Source organism: Bos grunniens, chromosome 25 (genome assembly GCF_055505025.1).
Source record: "Bos grunniens cultivar Pamir isolate PY7600 chromosome 25, Bosgru_T2T1.0, whole genome shotgun sequence".
NCBI lineage: Eukaryota > Metazoa > Chordata > Mammalia > Artiodactyla > Bovidae > Bos > Bos grunniens.
In genome coordinates this window covers 16537532-16554655 of record NC_141189.1, presented here as the reverse complement: position 1 = coordinate 16554655, position 17124 = coordinate 16537532, and the positions used below count along the sequence as shown (strand labels likewise).

General features: G+C 57.1%; 3 protein-coding genes and 1 long non-coding RNA gene across 15 annotated transcripts; 3 read left to right on the top strand and 1 right to left on the bottom strand.

The window, feature by feature from the left end:
- Window positions 1-85: 85 nt before the first annotated feature.
- Window positions 86-5993, top strand: DOC2A (double C2 domain alpha). Of its 4 annotated transcripts, XM_086375002.1 has the most exons (12): window positions 86-223; window positions 526-641; window positions 1325-1602; window positions 1963-2042; window positions 2339-2413; window positions 2528-2637; window positions 4131-4257; window positions 4339-4398; window positions 4466-4629; window positions 4771-4852; window positions 4938-5034; window positions 5125-5993. In XM_086375002.1, exons 3-12 carry the CDS (start codon window positions 1338-1340, stop codon window positions 5268-5270), a joined length of 1206 nt encoding a protein of 401 aa, XP_086231128.1. In that variant the 5' UTR covers window positions 86-223; window positions 526-641; window positions 1325-1337; the 3' UTR covers window positions 5271-5993. The 4 variants fall into 4 exon arrangements, with proteins under 4 accessions (XP_086231128.1, XP_086231127.1, XP_086231126.1 ...); XM_086375001.1 differs by having other exon boundaries at window positions 4131-4398; XM_086375000.1 differs by having other exon boundaries at window positions 4938-5409.
- Window positions 5651-13990, bottom strand: INO80E (INO80 complex subunit E). 8 transcript variants are annotated; one of them, XM_086375028.1, is made up of 9 exons: window positions 13289-13990; window positions 13061-13131; window positions 12829-12881; window positions 10288-10366; window positions 10084-10195; window positions 9590-9706; window positions 7186-7233; window positions 6831-6923; window positions 5651-6274 (listed from the first exon to the last, which is right to left on the bottom strand). In XM_086375028.1, the coding sequence occupies exons 1-8, from the start codon at window positions 13367-13369 to the stop codon at window positions 6852-6854; spliced, it is 633 nt and encodes a 210-aa protein (XP_086231154.1). In that variant the 5' UTR covers window positions 13370-13990; the 3' UTR covers window positions 5651-6274; window positions 6831-6851. The 8 variants fall into 8 exon arrangements, with proteins under 8 accessions (XP_086231154.1, XP_086231150.1, XP_086231157.1 ...); XM_086375024.1 differs by lacking the exon at window positions 6831-6923; XM_086375031.1 differs by lacking the exon at window positions 7186-7233.
- On the top strand, window positions 11690-12725 carry LOC147345168 (uncharacterized). The gene is made up of 2 exons (XR_015154566.1): window positions 11690-11828; window positions 12600-12725. It is a non-coding gene; the product is annotated as an uncharacterized LOC147345168 (long non-coding RNA).
- A 77-nt stretch (window positions 13991-14067) lies between the features above and the next one.
- Window positions 14068-16934, top strand: HIRIP3 (HIRA interacting protein 3). 2 transcript variants are annotated; one of them, XM_086374993.1, is made up of 7 exons: window positions 14068-14144; window positions 14222-14342; window positions 14459-14573; window positions 15021-16006; window positions 16107-16275; window positions 16358-16453; window positions 16540-16934. In XM_086374993.1, the coding sequence occupies exons 1-7, from the start codon at window positions 14080-14082 to the stop codon at window positions 16701-16703; spliced, it is 1716 nt and encodes a 571-aa protein (XP_086231119.1). In that variant the 5' UTR covers window positions 14068-14079; the 3' UTR covers window positions 16704-16934. The 2 variants fall into 2 exon arrangements, with proteins under 2 accessions (XP_086231119.1, XP_086231120.1); XM_086374994.1 differs by having other exon boundaries at window positions 14222-14344; window positions 14459-14577.
- The last annotated feature ends 190 nt before the right edge of the window (window positions 16935-17124 follow it).

Genomic DNA, 17124 nt, shown 5'->3' with positions numbered 1-17124 from the left:
CCTCCCCCCTCCTCTGCAGGGGAGGGGCGTGAGGACTGGAGTGGTGCGGGGGGGGGGCACTGGTAGGATGATCCGGCGTCGCCATGGCAACTAGGCCGGTGGTCTGCCCTGGGCTCGGGTCTCCAGGGAGGAGTTGGGGAACACCGGGCTGTTCTCGCTGAGGGTTCCTGGTGGCGCAGGTTGTCCGTGTGTTTGCAAGCGTGTGTCTGCGAAGTTCTCCGGGGTAAGTGTGCCAGCGCGTGTCTGGGTTTGTGCATGACTGTGAGCGTGCGCACGTGGGCACAGGCGTGTGCGCGGGTGTGTCCGTGCAAGATGCGTGTGCCAGCCTGCCCGTGAGTGTGTGTGCACCCGGGTGCGTTCCTTAAGTGTGCCCGGGCGGGCGCTGGCGGGAGAGTCCCGCCCCCTCCCCAGCCTCCGGCCGCCCCTCCCCGCCCCCCGCCGCCCGCGCTGGCTGCCTCCTAGCTTCCACCTCGCTCACCCCCTCCTCCCCGCACTTTCTCCGGCTCTCCCTCCCGCTCGGCTCAGACTGCCGGACTCGGCGCTCTTCTCGCCGGCCGCCCTGGGAATCGCCGGCCGCCACCGCCCAGCCCGCACCCGCTGGCCCCCCAGTGCTTGGGCACCTGTTGGAGGCGCACAGATAGGTGCTGGGGGCTGGGCTGCCGGGGACGAGAGGGTGAGGGTGAGCGTGTGTGTGTCAGCCTGTGTGTGCCTCCGGGGGGTATTCGGCTCTCCGGAGGCTGCAATTCCTGGCTCCGCTGGAGATCCGATCTCAGGAGGAAGCATCTGAGGTGGGGGTCCCCACCTTGGGCCGCAGGGGATGGGGGACCAGCCAGCAGGCAGACCCTGAGGTTGAATGAAGGGACTGTGGGAAGTGAGAACCTAAGGGGCGGGTGACACCCAGACCAGACCAGCGCCTGGTGCAGAAGGATGGCCAGAGCCTCAGAGAGGGAGAGGAGGGGGCCTACGGGGGCCGATTGAGGGGTCGGCAGGGCCCAGAGCAGACAGAAGCCCAGAATGAGGGGCAGGAGCTGGGACAAGGACAGGGGACAGTCTAGAGGTAGGTGGGCAAGGCTGTGCTGGAGCCAGGACCTCTCTTCAGGGAGTGGCTGCCAGCCTGGCCCTGGGGGAGCACAGCTCAGGGTCTGGAGGTCCCAGGCCTCCTTGCTGCCCCTCGGCTGGCACAGGCTGCCCTCTCCCTCAGTGCCCAGGAAGAGAGGCCAGTGAGGGCCCTCAGACCCCGGTGGTTGCTGCCTGGCCCTCAGCCAGCAGATGGGAGGTTTGAGGACTCAGCCAGCCCGGGGCTCACGCTCTCTCCCTCCCCAAGCTAGGGGTGCTTCATGAGGGGCCGCAGGGGCGACCGCATGGCCATCAACATCCAGGAGCACATGGCCATCAACGTGTGCCCGGGGCCCATCCGGCCCATCCGCCAGATCTCCGACTACTTCCCCCGCCGGGGACCCGGCCTCGAAGGGGGTGGCGGGGGCTTCGGAGAGGCCCCTGCTCATCTGGCCCCCCTGGCCCTGGCCCCCCCGGCGGCCCTCCTTGGGGCCACCACGCCCGAGGAGGGAGCCGAGGTGGACAGCTACGACTCGGATGATACCAGTGAGTCTGGGGGCTTGAAGGGCCCAGGGCACTCCTGGGGGCCTCCAGGCTGGTGGGAAGGGCCTGGGCTCTGCTGGGGGTGGGGAGGCGGCAGGCACTGCTGCCACAGCTGCAGTCGGAGTGGAGATTACAGCTTCAGCGAGGCTCAATATTCAATATTTCTGCTGAGACACTCAACCACCCACACAGCCCCAGTTGCAGCCCAGCCAGGGACCCAGACGCGCACAGGCTCGCGGGCTGACAGCCGCAGACATGCACACACCTTCACAGCTGGTGCACAGACCGGGGCTGCCCGCCTGTCTCACACACACCTTGTCTTTGCGCACTCACTCAGGTGAGCTCTTCCCTCTCTTCCTCCAGCCGCCCTGGGCACGCTGGAGTTTGACCTTCTCTACGACCAGGCTTCCTGCACTCTGCACTGTAGTATCCTCAGGGCTAAGGTGGGTGCTCCCTGCCTCCCCCTGCTGGCCTCCTATCCTGAGAGGGGCGGGTTTCCATTCTCCCTTCCCTTGTGTCCGACTCTTTGCACCCCATGGACTCTAAAGTCTATGGAATTCTCCAGGTCAGAGTACTGGAGTAGCCTTTCCCTTCTCCACTCCCTTCCCTTCCCCAGGCCTAATTCCTGCTCCTCCCCTCCAGCCCCTAAATGTCCACGCTGTAGAGAGACAGAGAGGGAGAGGGTAGGTGGGTTGGCAGGCCTGGAGCTCACAGCCGTCTCCCCTCTCATCCTCCCCAGGGCCTCAAGCCCATGGATTTCAATGGCCTGGCTGACCCCTATGTCAAGCTGCACCTGCTGCCTGGAGCCTGCAAGGTACTGGCTGGCCTCTCCCCTCCCCTAGTCCCCCAGCTTGTGGGTTCCCAACCTTCTCCAGCCTCTGTGAGTCTGGAGGACACGTACTGTGAATCCTTCATCCCCTCACCTAAGGCCAATAAACTAAAAACTAAGACTCAGAGGAACACGCTGAATCCCGTGTGGAACGAGGACCTGACGTATAGCGGGATCACGGTTGATGACATCACGCACAAGGTGCTCAGGTGAGGGGTCCATCCTCCTCGGTCCCGAGCATTCTAGCTCAGCACCTCCTTGGGGACAGCTGTCATTGGAACCTTCTTTGGTTGGTTGACCCACCTCCCCTTAAGCCCTCAGATGCTCCAGAACCATCAGTGATTCCCCACCCCCTTCAGGAACAGGCCAAAATGTTTCCCTGACTTTCCTGCCACCCCCCTCCCCCAAATATCTCCTACTGCTCCTCCGTGGACTGCCCTCTTGTGAGGGTTCTTCACTCCTGACCTTTGTCTGCTGTGCCTCTTCCTGCCTCCTCTCTCTGCCGGCCTGAACCCCACTCATCATCCAAGGCTCTGCCTCCTCTTGCAGTCTTTCCCTGGGCACTGGGATGCCTTCTCAGTGTCCTGACTCAAGTCAGACCTATGCAGCCCGTTGTTGCCAGTGTCTCCCTCGTCTCTAAGGAGTGAGGTCTCAAGGGACAGGAATGGGAATGAGGTTCAGGGAGGTTAAGTGCTCAAGGTCATGCTGTGGCTATGTGGCAGAGCTGGGAACTGAACATTCCTACAGGATAGAGCTGCTCAAAAGCATCACAGCTGAAGACAGGGCAGGGGGCTGCAGAGGGGGATGGATGGAAGTAAAAGCAGTATATTTTTGTTAAGTTATTTGGTTCTGTCAGGTCTCAGGGGAACTTAGTTGCAGCATGTGGGATCCAGTTCCCTGACCAGGGACGGAACCCAGGCCCCCTGCGTTGGGAGCATGGAGTCTTAGCCACCGGACCACCAGAGAAGTCCCAAAGCAGTATCTTTTAATTCCTGGGCTCATGAGTATCTTTAGGCTGGCTCCTGCTCCACAGAGTAAAGGACAAGGGCCCTGCGGGGGAGGGGTGGGCTCCTGGTCCGACTGTGCAAGGCTCCTCCAGGCCCTTCTGGCTCTGACGTCCTGGTCTCGTGACCCATATTCACCAGTGCACACCGTGTGCACGTTCAGTTGGATCCTGTCCCCAGGCCCTGAATGGAGGCAGTTATGTGTGTGTAGGGCGGAGGGGGCAATGTTCCCAAGATTTGTGAGGGTTTCCTCAGCAAGCTGAGCAGGTCCTGATGGACAGGGGCAGCCTGAGCAGCTGGAAAGCAAGGGGCTGAGGCATAGGCAAATCAAAGCACTCTCCTCAAGCTCCAGGGCTGGTGCTGGAGACAGCTGTTTTACAAGTGAGGGGTTTGGTGACTCAGACAATAAAGGATCTGCCTGCAATGCAGGAGACCCAGGTTCAACCCTTGGGTTGGCAAGATCCCCCAGAGGAGGAAATGGCAACCCACTCCAGTATTCTTGCCTGGGAAATCCTATGGACAGAGGAACCTGGAGGGCTACAGTCCATGGGGTCGCAGAGTAGGACACAACTGAACAACAGTATTGAGGGCAGACCTGGGACCAGTCTCGGGTGCTCAGAATTCAGTTGGGGACCTTTCCCACCTCGGAGTGGGGCTCAGGTACCCCAGGGGGCCTTGACCCTGCAGTTCCCCACCAGGATCTCTGTCTGTGATGAAGACAAGCTGAGCCACAACGAGTTCATCGGGGAGATCCGAGTACCCCTCCGCCGCCTCAAGCCTTCACAGAAGAAGCATTTTAACATCTGCCTTGAGCGCCAGGTTCCGGTCTGTGTGGGGCGGTGGGGTACCACGGCAAGGGGGCTCAGGGGAGACCAGGTTTCCAGAACTTTCTCTCCGCCCCCTCAGCTGGCTTCACCCTCTTCCATGTCTGCGGCACTGAGGGGCATCTCCTGTTACCTGAAGGAGGTGAGCCACCCGCGGGGGACTTCTGGGAGGTGATGGGGGTGCCGCTGACCCCCGTGTCTGCCCACAGCTGGAGCAGGCGGAGCAGGGGCCGGGGCTGCTGGAAGAGCGTGGGCGCATCCTGCTGAGCCTCAGCTACAGCTCTCGGCGCCGTGGGCTGCTGGTGGGCATCTTGCGCTGCGCCCACCTGGCTGCCATGGACGTCAACGGCTACTCCGACCCCTATGTCAAGACGTGAGCTCCTGCCCTGTCCTGAGGCCTGTCCTCCCCTCCCCAGGGACCTGCCCCCAGCCCCATCCTCCTCTGGGGTCTGGCCTGTCCCTGACCTACCTGCCCCCCACCCCCCCCACTCCCATTCCCCCCGCTCCTTGGCAGGTACCTGAGGCCAGATGTGGATAAGAAATCCAAGCATAAAACACGCGTAAAGAAGAAGACTCTCAACCCGGAATTTAATGAGGTGAATGGGACCGAGACCAGAAATTGAGGGGGGAGCTGGGGCTGGGGACAGCGCCTCATGGAAGGTGTGACCTGCCCTGTCTCAGGAGTTCTTCTATGATATGGAGCTCTCCACTCTGGCCACCAAGACTCTGGAAGTCACAGTCTGGGACTATGACATCGGCAAATCCAACGACTTCATCGGTAAGGAAGGAGCCTGCCGGGTGGTGCCCGATGGAGGGCAGCCTAGCAGCCAGCCAGGCCCTGATCTTGCCTGCCTCTGCTGCTCCCCAGGTGGCGTGTCCCTGGGGCCAGGCGCCCGGGGAGAGGCCCGGAAGCACTGGAGCGACTGTCTGCAGCAGCCGGACGCGGCCCTGGAGCGCTGGCACACTCTGACCAGCCAGCTGCCCCCCGCGGCTGGGGCTCTGCCCTCAGCCTGAGCGGCCCCCTTGGGGCCAGGTCCAGTACCCAACCTTCGCACGAGTGTATTGCACGTTTACACGGGGTGGATGCCCCACCCCGCACTACCTGTCTTATTTCGTGAGAGTCTCCGTGACCGTGGGTCTGTCTTCTTGTGAGGGACTGTGGAGATCTATATTCACATATGCAAACTTCCTTCTGCCTGACTCGCTACAACCTGCAAATATGCAAACCACCCATCCTGAGCACACCTGTGGGAGGGTCCAACAGAGCCCCGGGCCCGGCTGCTGCTTCTCTCTCCTGCCTCTCCAGGCTGCCCGTTCCCCTCCCCTACAGGAGGAGGTCGGATTAGGTGGGGTTTGGAGGAGAACGTTTCCAAAAAAAGAAAAGGACAAAAAACAAAGAGCCACTTCTTTAATACACAATCTTCATTTAAAAAACCACACACATACACATATACACACACACACACACACACACACACACAATACCTAGCCCTGTACAGCTGCCCTTTTAAGCGGGGGGCCACCGCAGGGTCTCTGCCTCTCTGAGAGGTGACAGACGGCCCTGGCCACTCCTTTAAATAACTGTCCTCTGGATCGGGCTGGGATGTGAGGGCAGGACCCCTGCCCTCCCTGGAGAGGGCCCACCTTCTGGGGGACATTCGTGCATGTTTACGCCTTTTCTGATTGTGTCCGTGGCCGCAGCATGGCAACTGGGCATCAATAAACTTCTCTGCGGAAGCTGGGGGCTCGTGTGTGCTGGCTCCAAGGGGGCTGGGCAGGGGGTTGGGCAGAGGGGCTCACTCCGGGATGTCGATCACCAGGTCATCGTCCCCGTCCAGGGCGTCATCCCCGCTACCCGCGTCGCTGAACATCTGCCGAGGGACGGCACTCAGGATCGTAGGGGGGGGCATCTTGGGTGGGGGTAGGGGGGCCAAGGCTGCCCCCACCCCAGCCCCAGAGCCCCGGCCTGGGAAGGTCAGCGGCCCTCCCACAGGGCAGTCGGGGGGTCCCACCGCCATCTGCAGCAGGGGGAGAAACACAGGGAGGGCTTATCAGGGAGGCACTGGGAGTTCCGGGGGGCTGGCACTGCCCCTTAAGACAGTTCTAAGGGCCAGGGAAGGGGGCAAAGGCTCATTCAAGGGGCAGTGGACACACCAGGTCAGCCAAGGCTGGAGTCAGGGAACCTGCCCCACCTCAGCCCCTTCAGAGCCTCAAATCAGCAAGTGCCTGGGGGTGAGGGGTGGTGATGGAGGTGGTGATGAGGGTGGTGGTGGAGGGGGTCTCACAGGAAACCAGGAAGGAAAGGCTGGGCCTGGCCCTGGCCAGTAAGGCACCGTGGCTGCCCCTGTAGTAGCAGTAAGAGCCAGACAGGAGCCTGTCTGCCCGCCTCTGGGCACCTGAGTTATTGCTGGCCTCCTCTCCCCGCTCCTCTTGAGGGGCTCACTGGTGCGGTGCAGGGTGTCCAAGGTCTTCACCCCCCCGCCATTTGAGGCTTCTACCTCTTATGTCTGGGACGGGCCCCTCTTTGGGATCCCCGCAGCCACTGGCCTGGGCCAGGCCCTCCTCTCAGCTCACCTGGGCTATGGGACCAGCCTCCTAACTGGAATCCCTGCCTTCAGCCTCTCCCAGATCCAGCTCGTCCTCCGCACTGCAGCCAGAGTGAGCTCTCTAAAACACAGACCTGAGTGTGTCACTCCTCTACTTGAGGGCCTCGGGGGACAGGCAGCACCTGAGAACAGGCTGGTCCCTCCACCTGGAGTGCCTTTTTCTATGGGTCAGAAGTCCGGCTTTGTGCTGAGGCTGGGAAGCGGCCTCTGTCCAGCTCAACCCTCCAGCTGCCCCCCTGCCCCAGGTCCTTCTGAATCCTCCCCAGAGCTCTGGGGGCCTCATGCTTTCATGCTTTGCCCATGGGCACAAACTGAACACCTACTATGTGTGAGGTGACTTCCACTAATGACCTCTGGCCATTCAGACCACCCTGGAATGGAGGAGAGGTCATCAGCCAGAGGAAACGGAGGCTTGGAGTGGAGGTCTGAAGGCACAGGCCTCCCAGGTTCCCACCGGGCAGTGTCCAGTCTGGCCCCAGGGTGGGGGCGGGGCAGTGGTCTTCACGGTGGCACTTCTGATTGCTTTAACTCATTCGGGCCCCAGGGGCCTACTCTCTGCTTCTCAAGGCATCCCTCCCACTCACTGCTGTTCCTGGGGTGGCATGGAAGGCCAGAGGGGATCTGTACCTCAGGGGACAGGAGTCTGCCAGGACCAGTGCCCTCGCACGCAGTATCAGGCACCCATGTGCACACACGGGACTGAGAAAGCCAGCGGCATGGCTGGCCCCTCCTCTGGCCACAGCCTCTCGAGTTCCTACCTAAGTCCCCTCTGCTTGGATTCACCCCATGGCCTCCTCAGCGTGACCCACAGCACCAAATGTTTATCTGTGGCCTGCCAGGGGCCAGGCACTGGGCTAAGTGTCTTCTCTCTGTTGACTCATTTTATCCTCACAGGGACCCCACCGAACAGAGAAGCAAGCAGAGGTTCCCAGAGTCAAACAATCCACCAAAGTCACACAGCGCATGCGTGGATGAGGCCCAGGCTCCTGACTGACCTGCTTCAGTCTTCACAGCATTCCCTCTCCTCCTCAGATCTGCCCCTCCTGTCTCCTCACACCACACATCCAGAAACTTCACTCTCCTTGCAGAACATCCAGCTGTCTACGACCCACGCCCCCATCTTCTTTCTGATGTTCTTCCCTCTCACCACTCAAGCTTCAGCCCAAACAACACTTTCACCAGGCCCCTGCCTCCTTTTCACCATTGCCTCAGCCTGAATACCCAAATCTCGTTCACCCTGGACTCAGATGTTACCTGTTCTTTGAGGCCTTCCCTGATATACCCTCTCCCCCATGCAGTGATCCATCTGGGCCCCTCTGCCCTGCATGTCTAGAACGTAGCTTCCTGACACACCTCTGCTTCAGGACCCAGAACCTCAGAGCCTCGAACTGCCAAGCCCACACCACGCCTCCACCCTCTGCTCCAGGTTTCAACGGCTTGAGCCCTCTCCACCAGCCCACCCCACACGCCAGAAGCAAAAACCCTGCTGAGGAGAGTGAAACAGAAGCTGGGCACTCATTTTCCAGGCTCAAAGGCCAAGGTCATACAGAAGTAAGTGGCAGGGCTGGGCTTCAAACTCCAGAACCCACACTCCTAACTACCACAGGCATGGCTCCCATTTCACTTCTGGCTCCAGAGCCTCAAATCTACAGTCTACCCAATGGAGAGCCATCAGACCAGTCCCTATATCACTTTGGCTCAGAGCTGGAAGGGCCCTGTGCCTTCCATGTCCTCATCTCTCCTGGCACTCAGGGTGCCAGCCTCTTCTCTCCATCTACCTCCCTGCCCATGACTTCCAAATATGCACCCCATGTGGCCCAGGCTCACACTACCCAGTTGTCCCGTCCGCATTTCCAGACAGCATCTCAACATGTCCAAAGCCAAACTCACCTTCCCTCCCAAACCTGCTCCTCCCACAATCCTCCCTGACTCAGCAGGGCCACTCCACTTCTTCAGCTGCTCAGGCCAAACCGCCTGGAGTCACGTCCTTGCCCCTCAGATACTGCTCTGACTTGCACTCTGGTCACTCTTTCTCACTTTCCTCTAACCACACTGGCTTGCTTCCTAAATGAAACACCTCCCAGACAGCCAAAGGGCTGCTGCTCATTCCCTTTTAAATTTCTGACCACCCAACTGAAAGATGGATTCTTTACCTGAATCCATTTTTCTACACTGTTATCTAATTATCTTGCTTATTTTCCACCTATCCCTTCAAGAACGTGGGCTCTGAGAAGGCAAGGATTTTTGTTGTGTTCACTACTGTATCTGCAGCACCTAGAATAGTGCTTGGTACACAGGAGGCGCTCCACATTCTTGCTGATTACATGTGGCCTATCACTCCCTTCATACACACACAATCTGAGACCTAGAGGGTCAAGGTCACATGGTTTTTAAGGGGTGCAGCCTTGACTTCATTCTAGATTCCACAACTCCATCCCTCCTCGGTGGCACCCTGGGATCACAGAATACCTGTAAAAAGGAGCTTGGCCCCCAGCAGTCTTTACTCTGCATCCCCCGAGGCTGGGCTTGACCGGACTGGTATTGCAGGAGCCAGGACTTTTGGGACCCACCCCTCAGCACCCAGCTCTGGGCTGGGCCCCTGGGAGCAGTCCCACATGAGTCCTTCATAGTTCTAGGCCAGGCCCCCAGCCTAGAGCCATCTTGAGCCTCCCTCAGATGGCTGTCCTGCCGTTCTGGCCCCTCCCTAGCGTCCCCCAAACAGGGTACCTTGAGTTTCCGGGGCAGGCGGGGCCGTTTCTCCCGCTTGGGCCTCAGGGGGCTGGGCTCGGGCAGCTGCAGGGCCAGGTAGTCAGAAGGGAATGGGGGGTAGGTGGGGGAAGCCAGCTGCAGGCAGGAGTGAGGGGATGGAGATGGGAAATGGAGTGGATGGGGTGGGGGTGGAGGGAAGAAATGCAAACAGGAGGAAGAATGGAAAAACAAGAGATGGTGATGAGTATGGCTCCTGAGAACAGACAGGAGGGGACAGCAGCAGGACTGTGTCCTGGAGTCTGCTCTCCTCAGTCACGCCTGTCCCCCATTCCTACACCAGAGAGGAGCGGGCAGCCCCAACTCACACCCCTCCGAGGGACGCCTGCTGGCCAGCCCCAGACAGATGTCCTTGGTGCTGGGCTGGCTTCACCCTGAGGCCCAGCCCTTCTGCCCAAATGATGCCCACCTTTTCCCAGGCATCGGACCATCTCCCACCCTTGACCCCAACTCACCGAGCTCAGGTATGGGGAGGGGGCCCTTGAGGCCTGAAGGGGAAACCCTGTTGAAGGAGGCAAGGAGAGGCTGGAGGGGGAGGGAGCACCTCCCAGCGGAGGGCTTCTTTTCCTGGAGAAAGGACAGGAGAGCGGGTCAGAGGCAGAGAGGTGGCCTGTAGCCTCCCCACTTCCCACCTCCTAAAGAGTGATGACTTGTCTCACCTCTTAGGGGCAGGTGTGTCTGACAACTTGGGTGTCCCCTCTGTCTCACTGTTGTCTGAAGATGCAGTGGCGTCAGAGTCTGTCGAGGGGAAGGGCTGGTCAGTAGGGAAGTTGGGGGGGGTTCCCTATCTACCCCAGAGAGGTGTAATCTCAACTCTACAGAAGGGCTCTGGGAACCTGAAGGGCACACAGGTGTTATTGTGGAGAGGCCCGCAGCTTCCCCAGCTTCTTAAAATGCCCTTTACACCCTAATTCCTGGCTGGGCACCTCCATGCTAACCCATTGTCAAGTATTTCCTATGTGCCAGGTTCTGAACAGGTGCTTGACATCTGCTGCCTCTCATTGTCTTCAGAAGTATTCCAGGAGGAAGAGGAGAGTGTCACTTCTGCTTTCCAGATGCAGTCCCTGAGGCTTGGAAATGAAGGTGTGGGGCTGGAGCTTGTACCCAGGTCTCCGGCTCCTGACCATTTTATGCTCTTATTTGCTTCTGAGCTGTCTAGCACTTACCTCTACTCCACTCCCCACATCCAGGCTCCTGGTAACGTGCACCTTAAATATTACCTTCACCTACTGCTCCCCATTCCAACTGACACCAGGCCAGGCCACCACCATGTCAAAGCCACCTGCTCAGGACTCTCACCACTCCTGCCAGTCTGTCCTCCCCAACCCCAGCATGACCCAAAATGTAAAATTGATCACATCCTTACTGAGCTCTGCCAGCATTTGAAATGCTTCGTATTATGGCCTCAACTTACCTTTCTGGTCTCCCAACCACACTGTATTCACATCACACCAACCTGTTTTCTCAAAGCTGAAAGTCATTCCCCAGGTTGGGTCTCTATCAAGACGACCCATGATTCACTTAACAAGTAACTACTTACAGGTGAAATATACTATTCCCACTTGCTCTGCTCAGATATCCTTTAAGCAGCAGATTAAATGCCACCTCTCTGAGAAGTCTCCCAGAATCCCGCAGGCCCAGCTGATGGCTGATTCTTCCGTAACTCTCTATTCTCAATAGTCAGGGCCCTCCTTGCTGTGCCAGGCAGTGTCATGTGTGGGTGTCTCCCTCACCACACTGTGGGCTTCTCTGAGGTATAAAGGTGGCTTATATCTCTGGCTCTTGCTTCTCAGATATATCCCACTCTGACCATGAACATGCTGGGTTCCCTCATGCTGCCTATCCTGAAGTCTCCCTCGACAGGATGTTAACTGAGAAGTCTCCCTCAACAGGATGTTAACTGAAAGACCTCCAGGAAGGAACAGGAAGGCAATGAGAAACTAGAATAAAAGCGGAATGTTTTGCCACGAGGTACATGGGCTGGCCCGATTCTACTTCTCTGACCTCATCTACTGTTCTCCTAAAATATGTAAATGAATGGGTGCTGCATGTTTGAGCAAGGTATTATTTACAAAAACAAGCAACCTGGCTGGCTGTTTGCGGATCCCTGCTCTAGACACCATGGAAACGTGACTGCACGTGACTTGGCTAATGACAAAAAACAGGGCCACAAAGGCCAACCTTAGGGCTTTTTCAAACGGTGGGTATCATACCTAATAGTGGATCACAAACTTAACACTTTTGAGGAAAAAAAAAAAATCAGTCTAAAAAGTATCAGAACTGTATATGGGCATCTTACTGTTGTTTTATTCAATTGTCTCATAAGGAAGTATGTGAGGGTCCATCATGATGTAAAATACATTACTAATTGTCAAGAGTGCTCAAAAAGTTTGAGAATACTGCTTTTTAGGCTTCAGCTCTTCAAACAATCTGGTACAGTCTTACCTCAGAGAATTTGCATTTGTGACTCCCTCTGCTAGGAAATCTCTCACTCATCTTCACAAGATAGGTTTCTTCCTATCTAGGTCCCAGCACAAACATTACTTCCTGAAAAGACTCTCTCTTGAAATGTTTCCTGCCATCTGCTTTTGTATGCTCTATAAACTAAGCATGGCTTTTATATTTTTAACTTGTTGGTTAGGGAAAAAGACAAATCCAAAGAAAAATATCTCATGATGTGAAAATTTTATGAAATTCAAATTTCAGTGCTTATAAAGTTTTATTGAAACATAGCCGTGTTCACTTATTTATACAACACCTATAGCTGTTTCGGAACTACCACCGCAAAGCTGAGTAGGTGCAATAAAAATGGTATGTTCTGCAAAGCCTAAAATACTTATTACTTGTTCCTTCACAGAAAAAGCTTATCAACCCCCGCTCTATTCCAATGACTACCACTTAACCCTGATTTTATTCCCTTCCAATCTAAAATTCTAATATATTTCTTTGCTTATTTATTCCTGGCAACTAGAATACAAACTCCAAGAAGTTTCGTCTCTCTTGGTTACCACTGCATCCCGTGTGCAAAGCTCAGTGTCTGAAACACAGTAGATACTCAGTAATACTTCAGTGAAAGAAGAGCAGAGGAAGAGGACCAGCAACTAGGCTGCCCTGGCCTCCAAGGCCTAAAGGGAGGGCCCAGGAAACTTGCTGGAGTGCCAGGAGCATGTCCTCCACCAATTTTTCATGACCTTGCTCACCAGAAGAGTCTTCATCCACGTTCTCGTACTGCAGAAGTCGGTCTAGGAGGAAACTGAGGGAAGAGACCAGGAGAACAAGAGTGGTTATTCCCATCTCTGCAGTGTCCTCCGGGCCCTCGCCTCATCTAGCCGGCCTCATGCATTTGTGGCCCACTCCAGGATGGGGTCCGAACGCAGAGCCACAGGAGCCACATCACCCTCTGGCTTCCCTCCTTCCCTCAACGTGTCTCACCTCTTGTCCCGGGACACTTTCAGCAATTTCCTCTGCGCCTTCCTCAGTTCCTCCTGGAAGCACTCGTGTTCCTGTACCACGGGCAAGATGCTCGCTGAGCCAACCACAGTAGTAAATTGGGCCTGGAAGCCGACCACAACTCACCCTGCTCCCTTTACACACAGGTAAACTGAAGACCTACCGGCGCCAGGCCTCAACCCCCCACCACCTTCCCACCCCGGCACTCACGTAGATAAGGAATTTGAGTTTTCGCTTCAGATTCCGGTATTTCTTCTTGTAGTCCACTTCACCGTCTGCCGGTCCGTTCATGACCGGCTCCGGGAGAAGCGCCTCAGCTGTAGTCCGGAGCCCCGCTACGCCGAGCCGGTTCAGCCTGGCCTCTCCCGCCTCAACTTCCGGGGACTCGGCAGGGCTGGGTCCGCTGGCACTACAACTCCCGGCGTGCTCCGCGCTCAGGGATCTTAACCACACGACCTGCTCTCCGGAGCAAAACCAAGAAAGGAACGTTGCTTCCAGGCGAAAGATGGCGCCGAATCGAAGCGTGATGTCACAAAGATGGAGGACGCTGGAGGGCGCCCTTAACTGATTCGAAATGTGCTTAGCGATTTGAAGTCACAAGAAGACATTCCCCCCTGAGATTCCTAGTCTTCAGGCGAGGACGCCCTTTTTCGTCTGTCTTTCAAAGTCACAGAGGCCTAGTTGTTGCCCGCGACCACGAACGGAGGGAGCGTCGCGGTTTGATTACGTTACTCAAAGGTGTAGCCGGCTCCGAATAGGTTTCTAACGAGAACTTTAAAAAGCGATTCCTTCTAAGAAAAGGAAGGGGCCACGAGACCCTCCAACTGCCCGGCAAAAACAAGTTTTGTCTGGCAAATTCAGCCCAAGCGGCGCGCTACCGGCCCGCAACGGTGTCCTGCCTCACGGCGTCACGGCACTGCGCGTGCGCAACCTCCTGTCAAACGCTTGGACGGAGGCCGGGAAGAAAAAAGGCGGGAGCCGCCAATATCAGGTGGAGCAAAATGGCGCGGGAGAATGAGATGCAGGAGTTCACCCGTAGCTTCTTCCAAGGCCACCCGGACCTCAGGTGCACCGGAGGTTGGAGTTGGGGTTGGAAAGGGCAGGGGCGGGACAAGGACTCCGTCTTGACACGTGTTTCCGCAGCACGCTTACGCACTCCATCGTGCGGCGGCGATTCTTGGCTCACGCGGGCCGCGACCACCTGGAACCTGAGGAGAAGCAGGCACTGAAGCGGCTGGTGGAGGAGGAGCTGCTGAAGATGCAGGTGTGGGCGTGACCCTGGGCCGCCGCGGGCGGGGGTAGTGGCCAAGGAGGAGGGGCCTAAGAGGGGTGCGGCAGAACCTTCCTTGGCGTACGTTTGGCTCTCTTGACCACACACAGGTGGATGAAGCGAGTGCGAAGGAAGAGAGGCTCCACGTTGGCAAAAAGGCGAAAAGGTCTCCTGCCCCTTGCCGTGACCCAGAGAGAAAAAGGTTCCGTTTCAATTCAGAGTCAGGTTAGTGCCTTCTGAATAGTTGGTTCATTCAAAAAGTATTTATTGGACATGTTACGTTTCCCGCGTAGCTCAGTCAGTAAAGAATCTGCCTGCAGTGCTGGAGACCTGGGTTCAATTCCTGGGTCGGGAAGAACCCTTGGAGAAGGAAATGGCAACCCTCTCCAGTATTCTTGCTTGGAAAATCCCATGAACAGAGGAGCCTAGCAGGCTACAGTCCATATGTCCCAAGAGTCGGACACGACTTGGTGCTATCTTTTTTACGTCCCAAGAACTTAGATAAGGGCGCGTGGCCCAGGAGTCAAGAACCAGAAACACGGTAAACCGAGAGCTTTTTCCTACTGCCCTTCCTTCCATCCATCAAAGCAGGATTCGAGGCAACCTGTCCCAAGTGGAGGGGGAAGGGACAGAAAGAACCCGTCCCAACCTTCTCTTTTCTCCACTTTTCAGAGCCCAGCTCTGCAGCCTCCAGTCCAGACCGCCTCAACCCCTCAGCAAAGAATGGGATGGCAGCAGATGTCACTCCAACCGAGGATGAGAGTCCAAATCAAGCCTCAAAGAAAGCAACTGAGAGCAGTGATGATGAACAGCAGAGGGACCTGAATGCAAAGATCAGATTAGAGAAGGAGGTGGTGAAGGAGAGCAGTGAGGAGGAGGAAGAGGGCTCTGCCAGAAAGAGAAAGGTCTGGAAAGAAGAAAGCAGTGAGGAGGAGGAGGAGGAGGGAAAGGAGTCCAAGGGCAGGACTAGGAAGAAGCCTGGGACAAAGACCAAGCAGGCACCAGGCAAGGCCTCAGGCAGTAGGAAGCAGGCTAAGGAGGAGAGTGAGGACAGTGAGGAGGACCCTGCCCAGGGGCGGGGAAAGAAAGGCGCTAAGAGCCACCAGGGAAGTGCAAAGGAGAGTGAGGAGGAGGAGGAGACAGTAACCAAGAATAAAGAGAACAGAGAGGAAGAAGAGGATTGGAAACCCACAGACCAGAGCAGTGGAGGGAAAAGGTCAGTTCGGGAGGAGAGGAGCTGTAATCAGAAAAGCAGGGCAGCACGACTGCTGGGAGAGCGGGGGGACAGAGAGGAACAGAAGGAAGAAGCCGCAGCAAGCAGTGGCGATAGCAGTGAGGAAGATGAAGTGCCCCTAGTACAGAGGAAGCGCAAAGACAGGACCCAGGGGAAGGATGGGAAAAGGCAGAGTGGAAGCAGCGAGGAGGATGGAGAAGACAGCCCGAGGAAAGTGAAGCCAACTGCTGGCAAGACAGCCAAAGAGGGCAGTATCAGTGGTGAGGCAAGTGACTCGGAGAAGGAAGTGAGTGATAGCGAGGCAGAGGGGAGCCCCAAGAAGGAGAGGAAGAACCGCTCTTCCAAGAAGAGCTCCAAGAAAGGCAGGACACGAAGTCCCTCCTCATCTTCCATAGATGGCAGTCCAGAACATAAAGGCAGGAAGGTAAGGGTTGAAGATGGGTGGGAGGCCACCCTCAGGGAAGAGGCAGACCCTGACTCCAGCCCAGAAGGCTTGGCCTTCAGCTGCTGTCTTCCATTGCCAGGCTGGCTCTGGTCGCTCTGGTGAGGACCACCCCGCTGTGAGGAGGCTCAAGCGCTACATCCGGGCCTGTGGCGCCCATCGAAACTACAAGAAGCTGCTGGGTTCCTGCCGCTCACGCAAGGAACGCCTGAGTGTTCTCCGGGCAGAGCTGGAAGCCCTGGGCATGAAGGGTGAGGCTGGCTGTGCCCTGGGGGCTGCAGAGAGGGGACTTGGCTGCCGGGGAGGGAGGATCATGAGCTGCTTCTGCTCCAGGTAACCCTTCCTTAGAGAAGTGTCGGGCCCTGAAAGAGCAGCGCGAAGAGGCAGCCGAGGTGGCTTCTTTGGACATTACCAACATCATCAGTTCAGGTGAGGGGCTTCCTTCTACTCCCCAGGATCAGGTGGGACGCAGACTTTGTCCAGCAACTTCTCTGCTGCTTTCTCCTGCCCTGTAGGCCGGCCACGCAGACGCACAGCCTGGAACCCTTCAGGAGAAACAGCCCCACCAGGGGAGCTATACCGCAGGATCCTGGACTCAGACGAAGAGCGGCCCCACCCCCCGCCCCCAGACTGGTCACATCTGCGGGGCATCATCAGCAGTGATGGCGAGAGCAACTGAGCTCCCCCAACCCCAGGAGGGACTTTCCTCTGGTAGAAAGCATATACAGCATTCCTCTCACCACAGCCCCCAGCTCTGCCTACGGAGCAGAAGCAGCTTTCTTCAGAGGACCCGCAGCCCCCACGGACACAACCTGTTGGGATTCTACTTCTCAGTCTCACATTCTCAATTTAAGGTGTTTACAGGGATTTAAAGACTCAATAAAGGAGTGTTTGAATCACCTTGTCAAAACTGGTCCCCACTCTTAACCCCTGTCCAGGAAGCTGAGGAGCAGCCAACTGTCCCCTGGTCTGATTCCCTTTCTCTGATTTTCCAAAAATCCCAGCCTCCAGACCCTACCATCCAGTCTTGACTCGAGGAGTGTGACTGCTTCCTCCAGCCTGATCAGTGGGCCCCTCTGACCACCCTGCTTTTTAGCTGT

Bases quoted from the DNA above. Each gene is read 5' to 3' on its own strand.
- DOC2A (XM_086375000.1), top strand. From the start codon at position 1,338: ATGAGGGGCCGCAGGGGCGACCGCATGGCCATCAACATCCAGGAGCAC. The intron at 1,603-1,962 runs GTGAGTCTGGGG...CTCTTCCTCCAG, and splicing joins CTACGACTCGGATGATACCA to CCGCCCTGGGCACGCTGGAG. The intron at 2,638-4,130 runs GTGAGGGGTCCA...GTTCCCCACCAG, and splicing joins ATCACGCACAAGGTGCTCAG to GATCTCTGTCTGTGATGAAG.
- INO80E (XM_086375024.1), bottom strand. From the start codon at position 13,369: ATGAACGGACCGGCAGACGGTGAAGTGGACTACAAGAAGAAATACCGG. The intron at 13,132-13,288 runs GTGAGTGCCGGG...CCCGTGGTACAG, and splicing joins AACTCAAATTCCTTATCTAC to GAACACGAGTGCTTCCAGGA. The intron at 10,196-10,287 runs GTGAGACAAGTC...TCCTTTCTCCAG, and splicing joins GACACACCTGCCCCTAAGAG to GAAAAGAAGCCCTCCGCTGG.
- HIRIP3 (XM_086374994.1), top strand. From the start codon at position 14,080: ATGGCGCGGGAGAATGAGATGCAGGAGTTCACCCGTAGCTTCTTCCAA. The intron at 16,007-16,106 runs GTAAGGGTTGAA...TTCCATTGCCAG, and splicing joins CAGAACATAAAGGCAGGAAG to GCTGGCTCTGGTCGCTCTGG. The intron at 16,454-16,539 runs GTGAGGGGCTTC...CCTGCCCTGTAG, and splicing joins TACCAACATCATCAGTTCAG to GCCGGCCACGCAGACGCACA.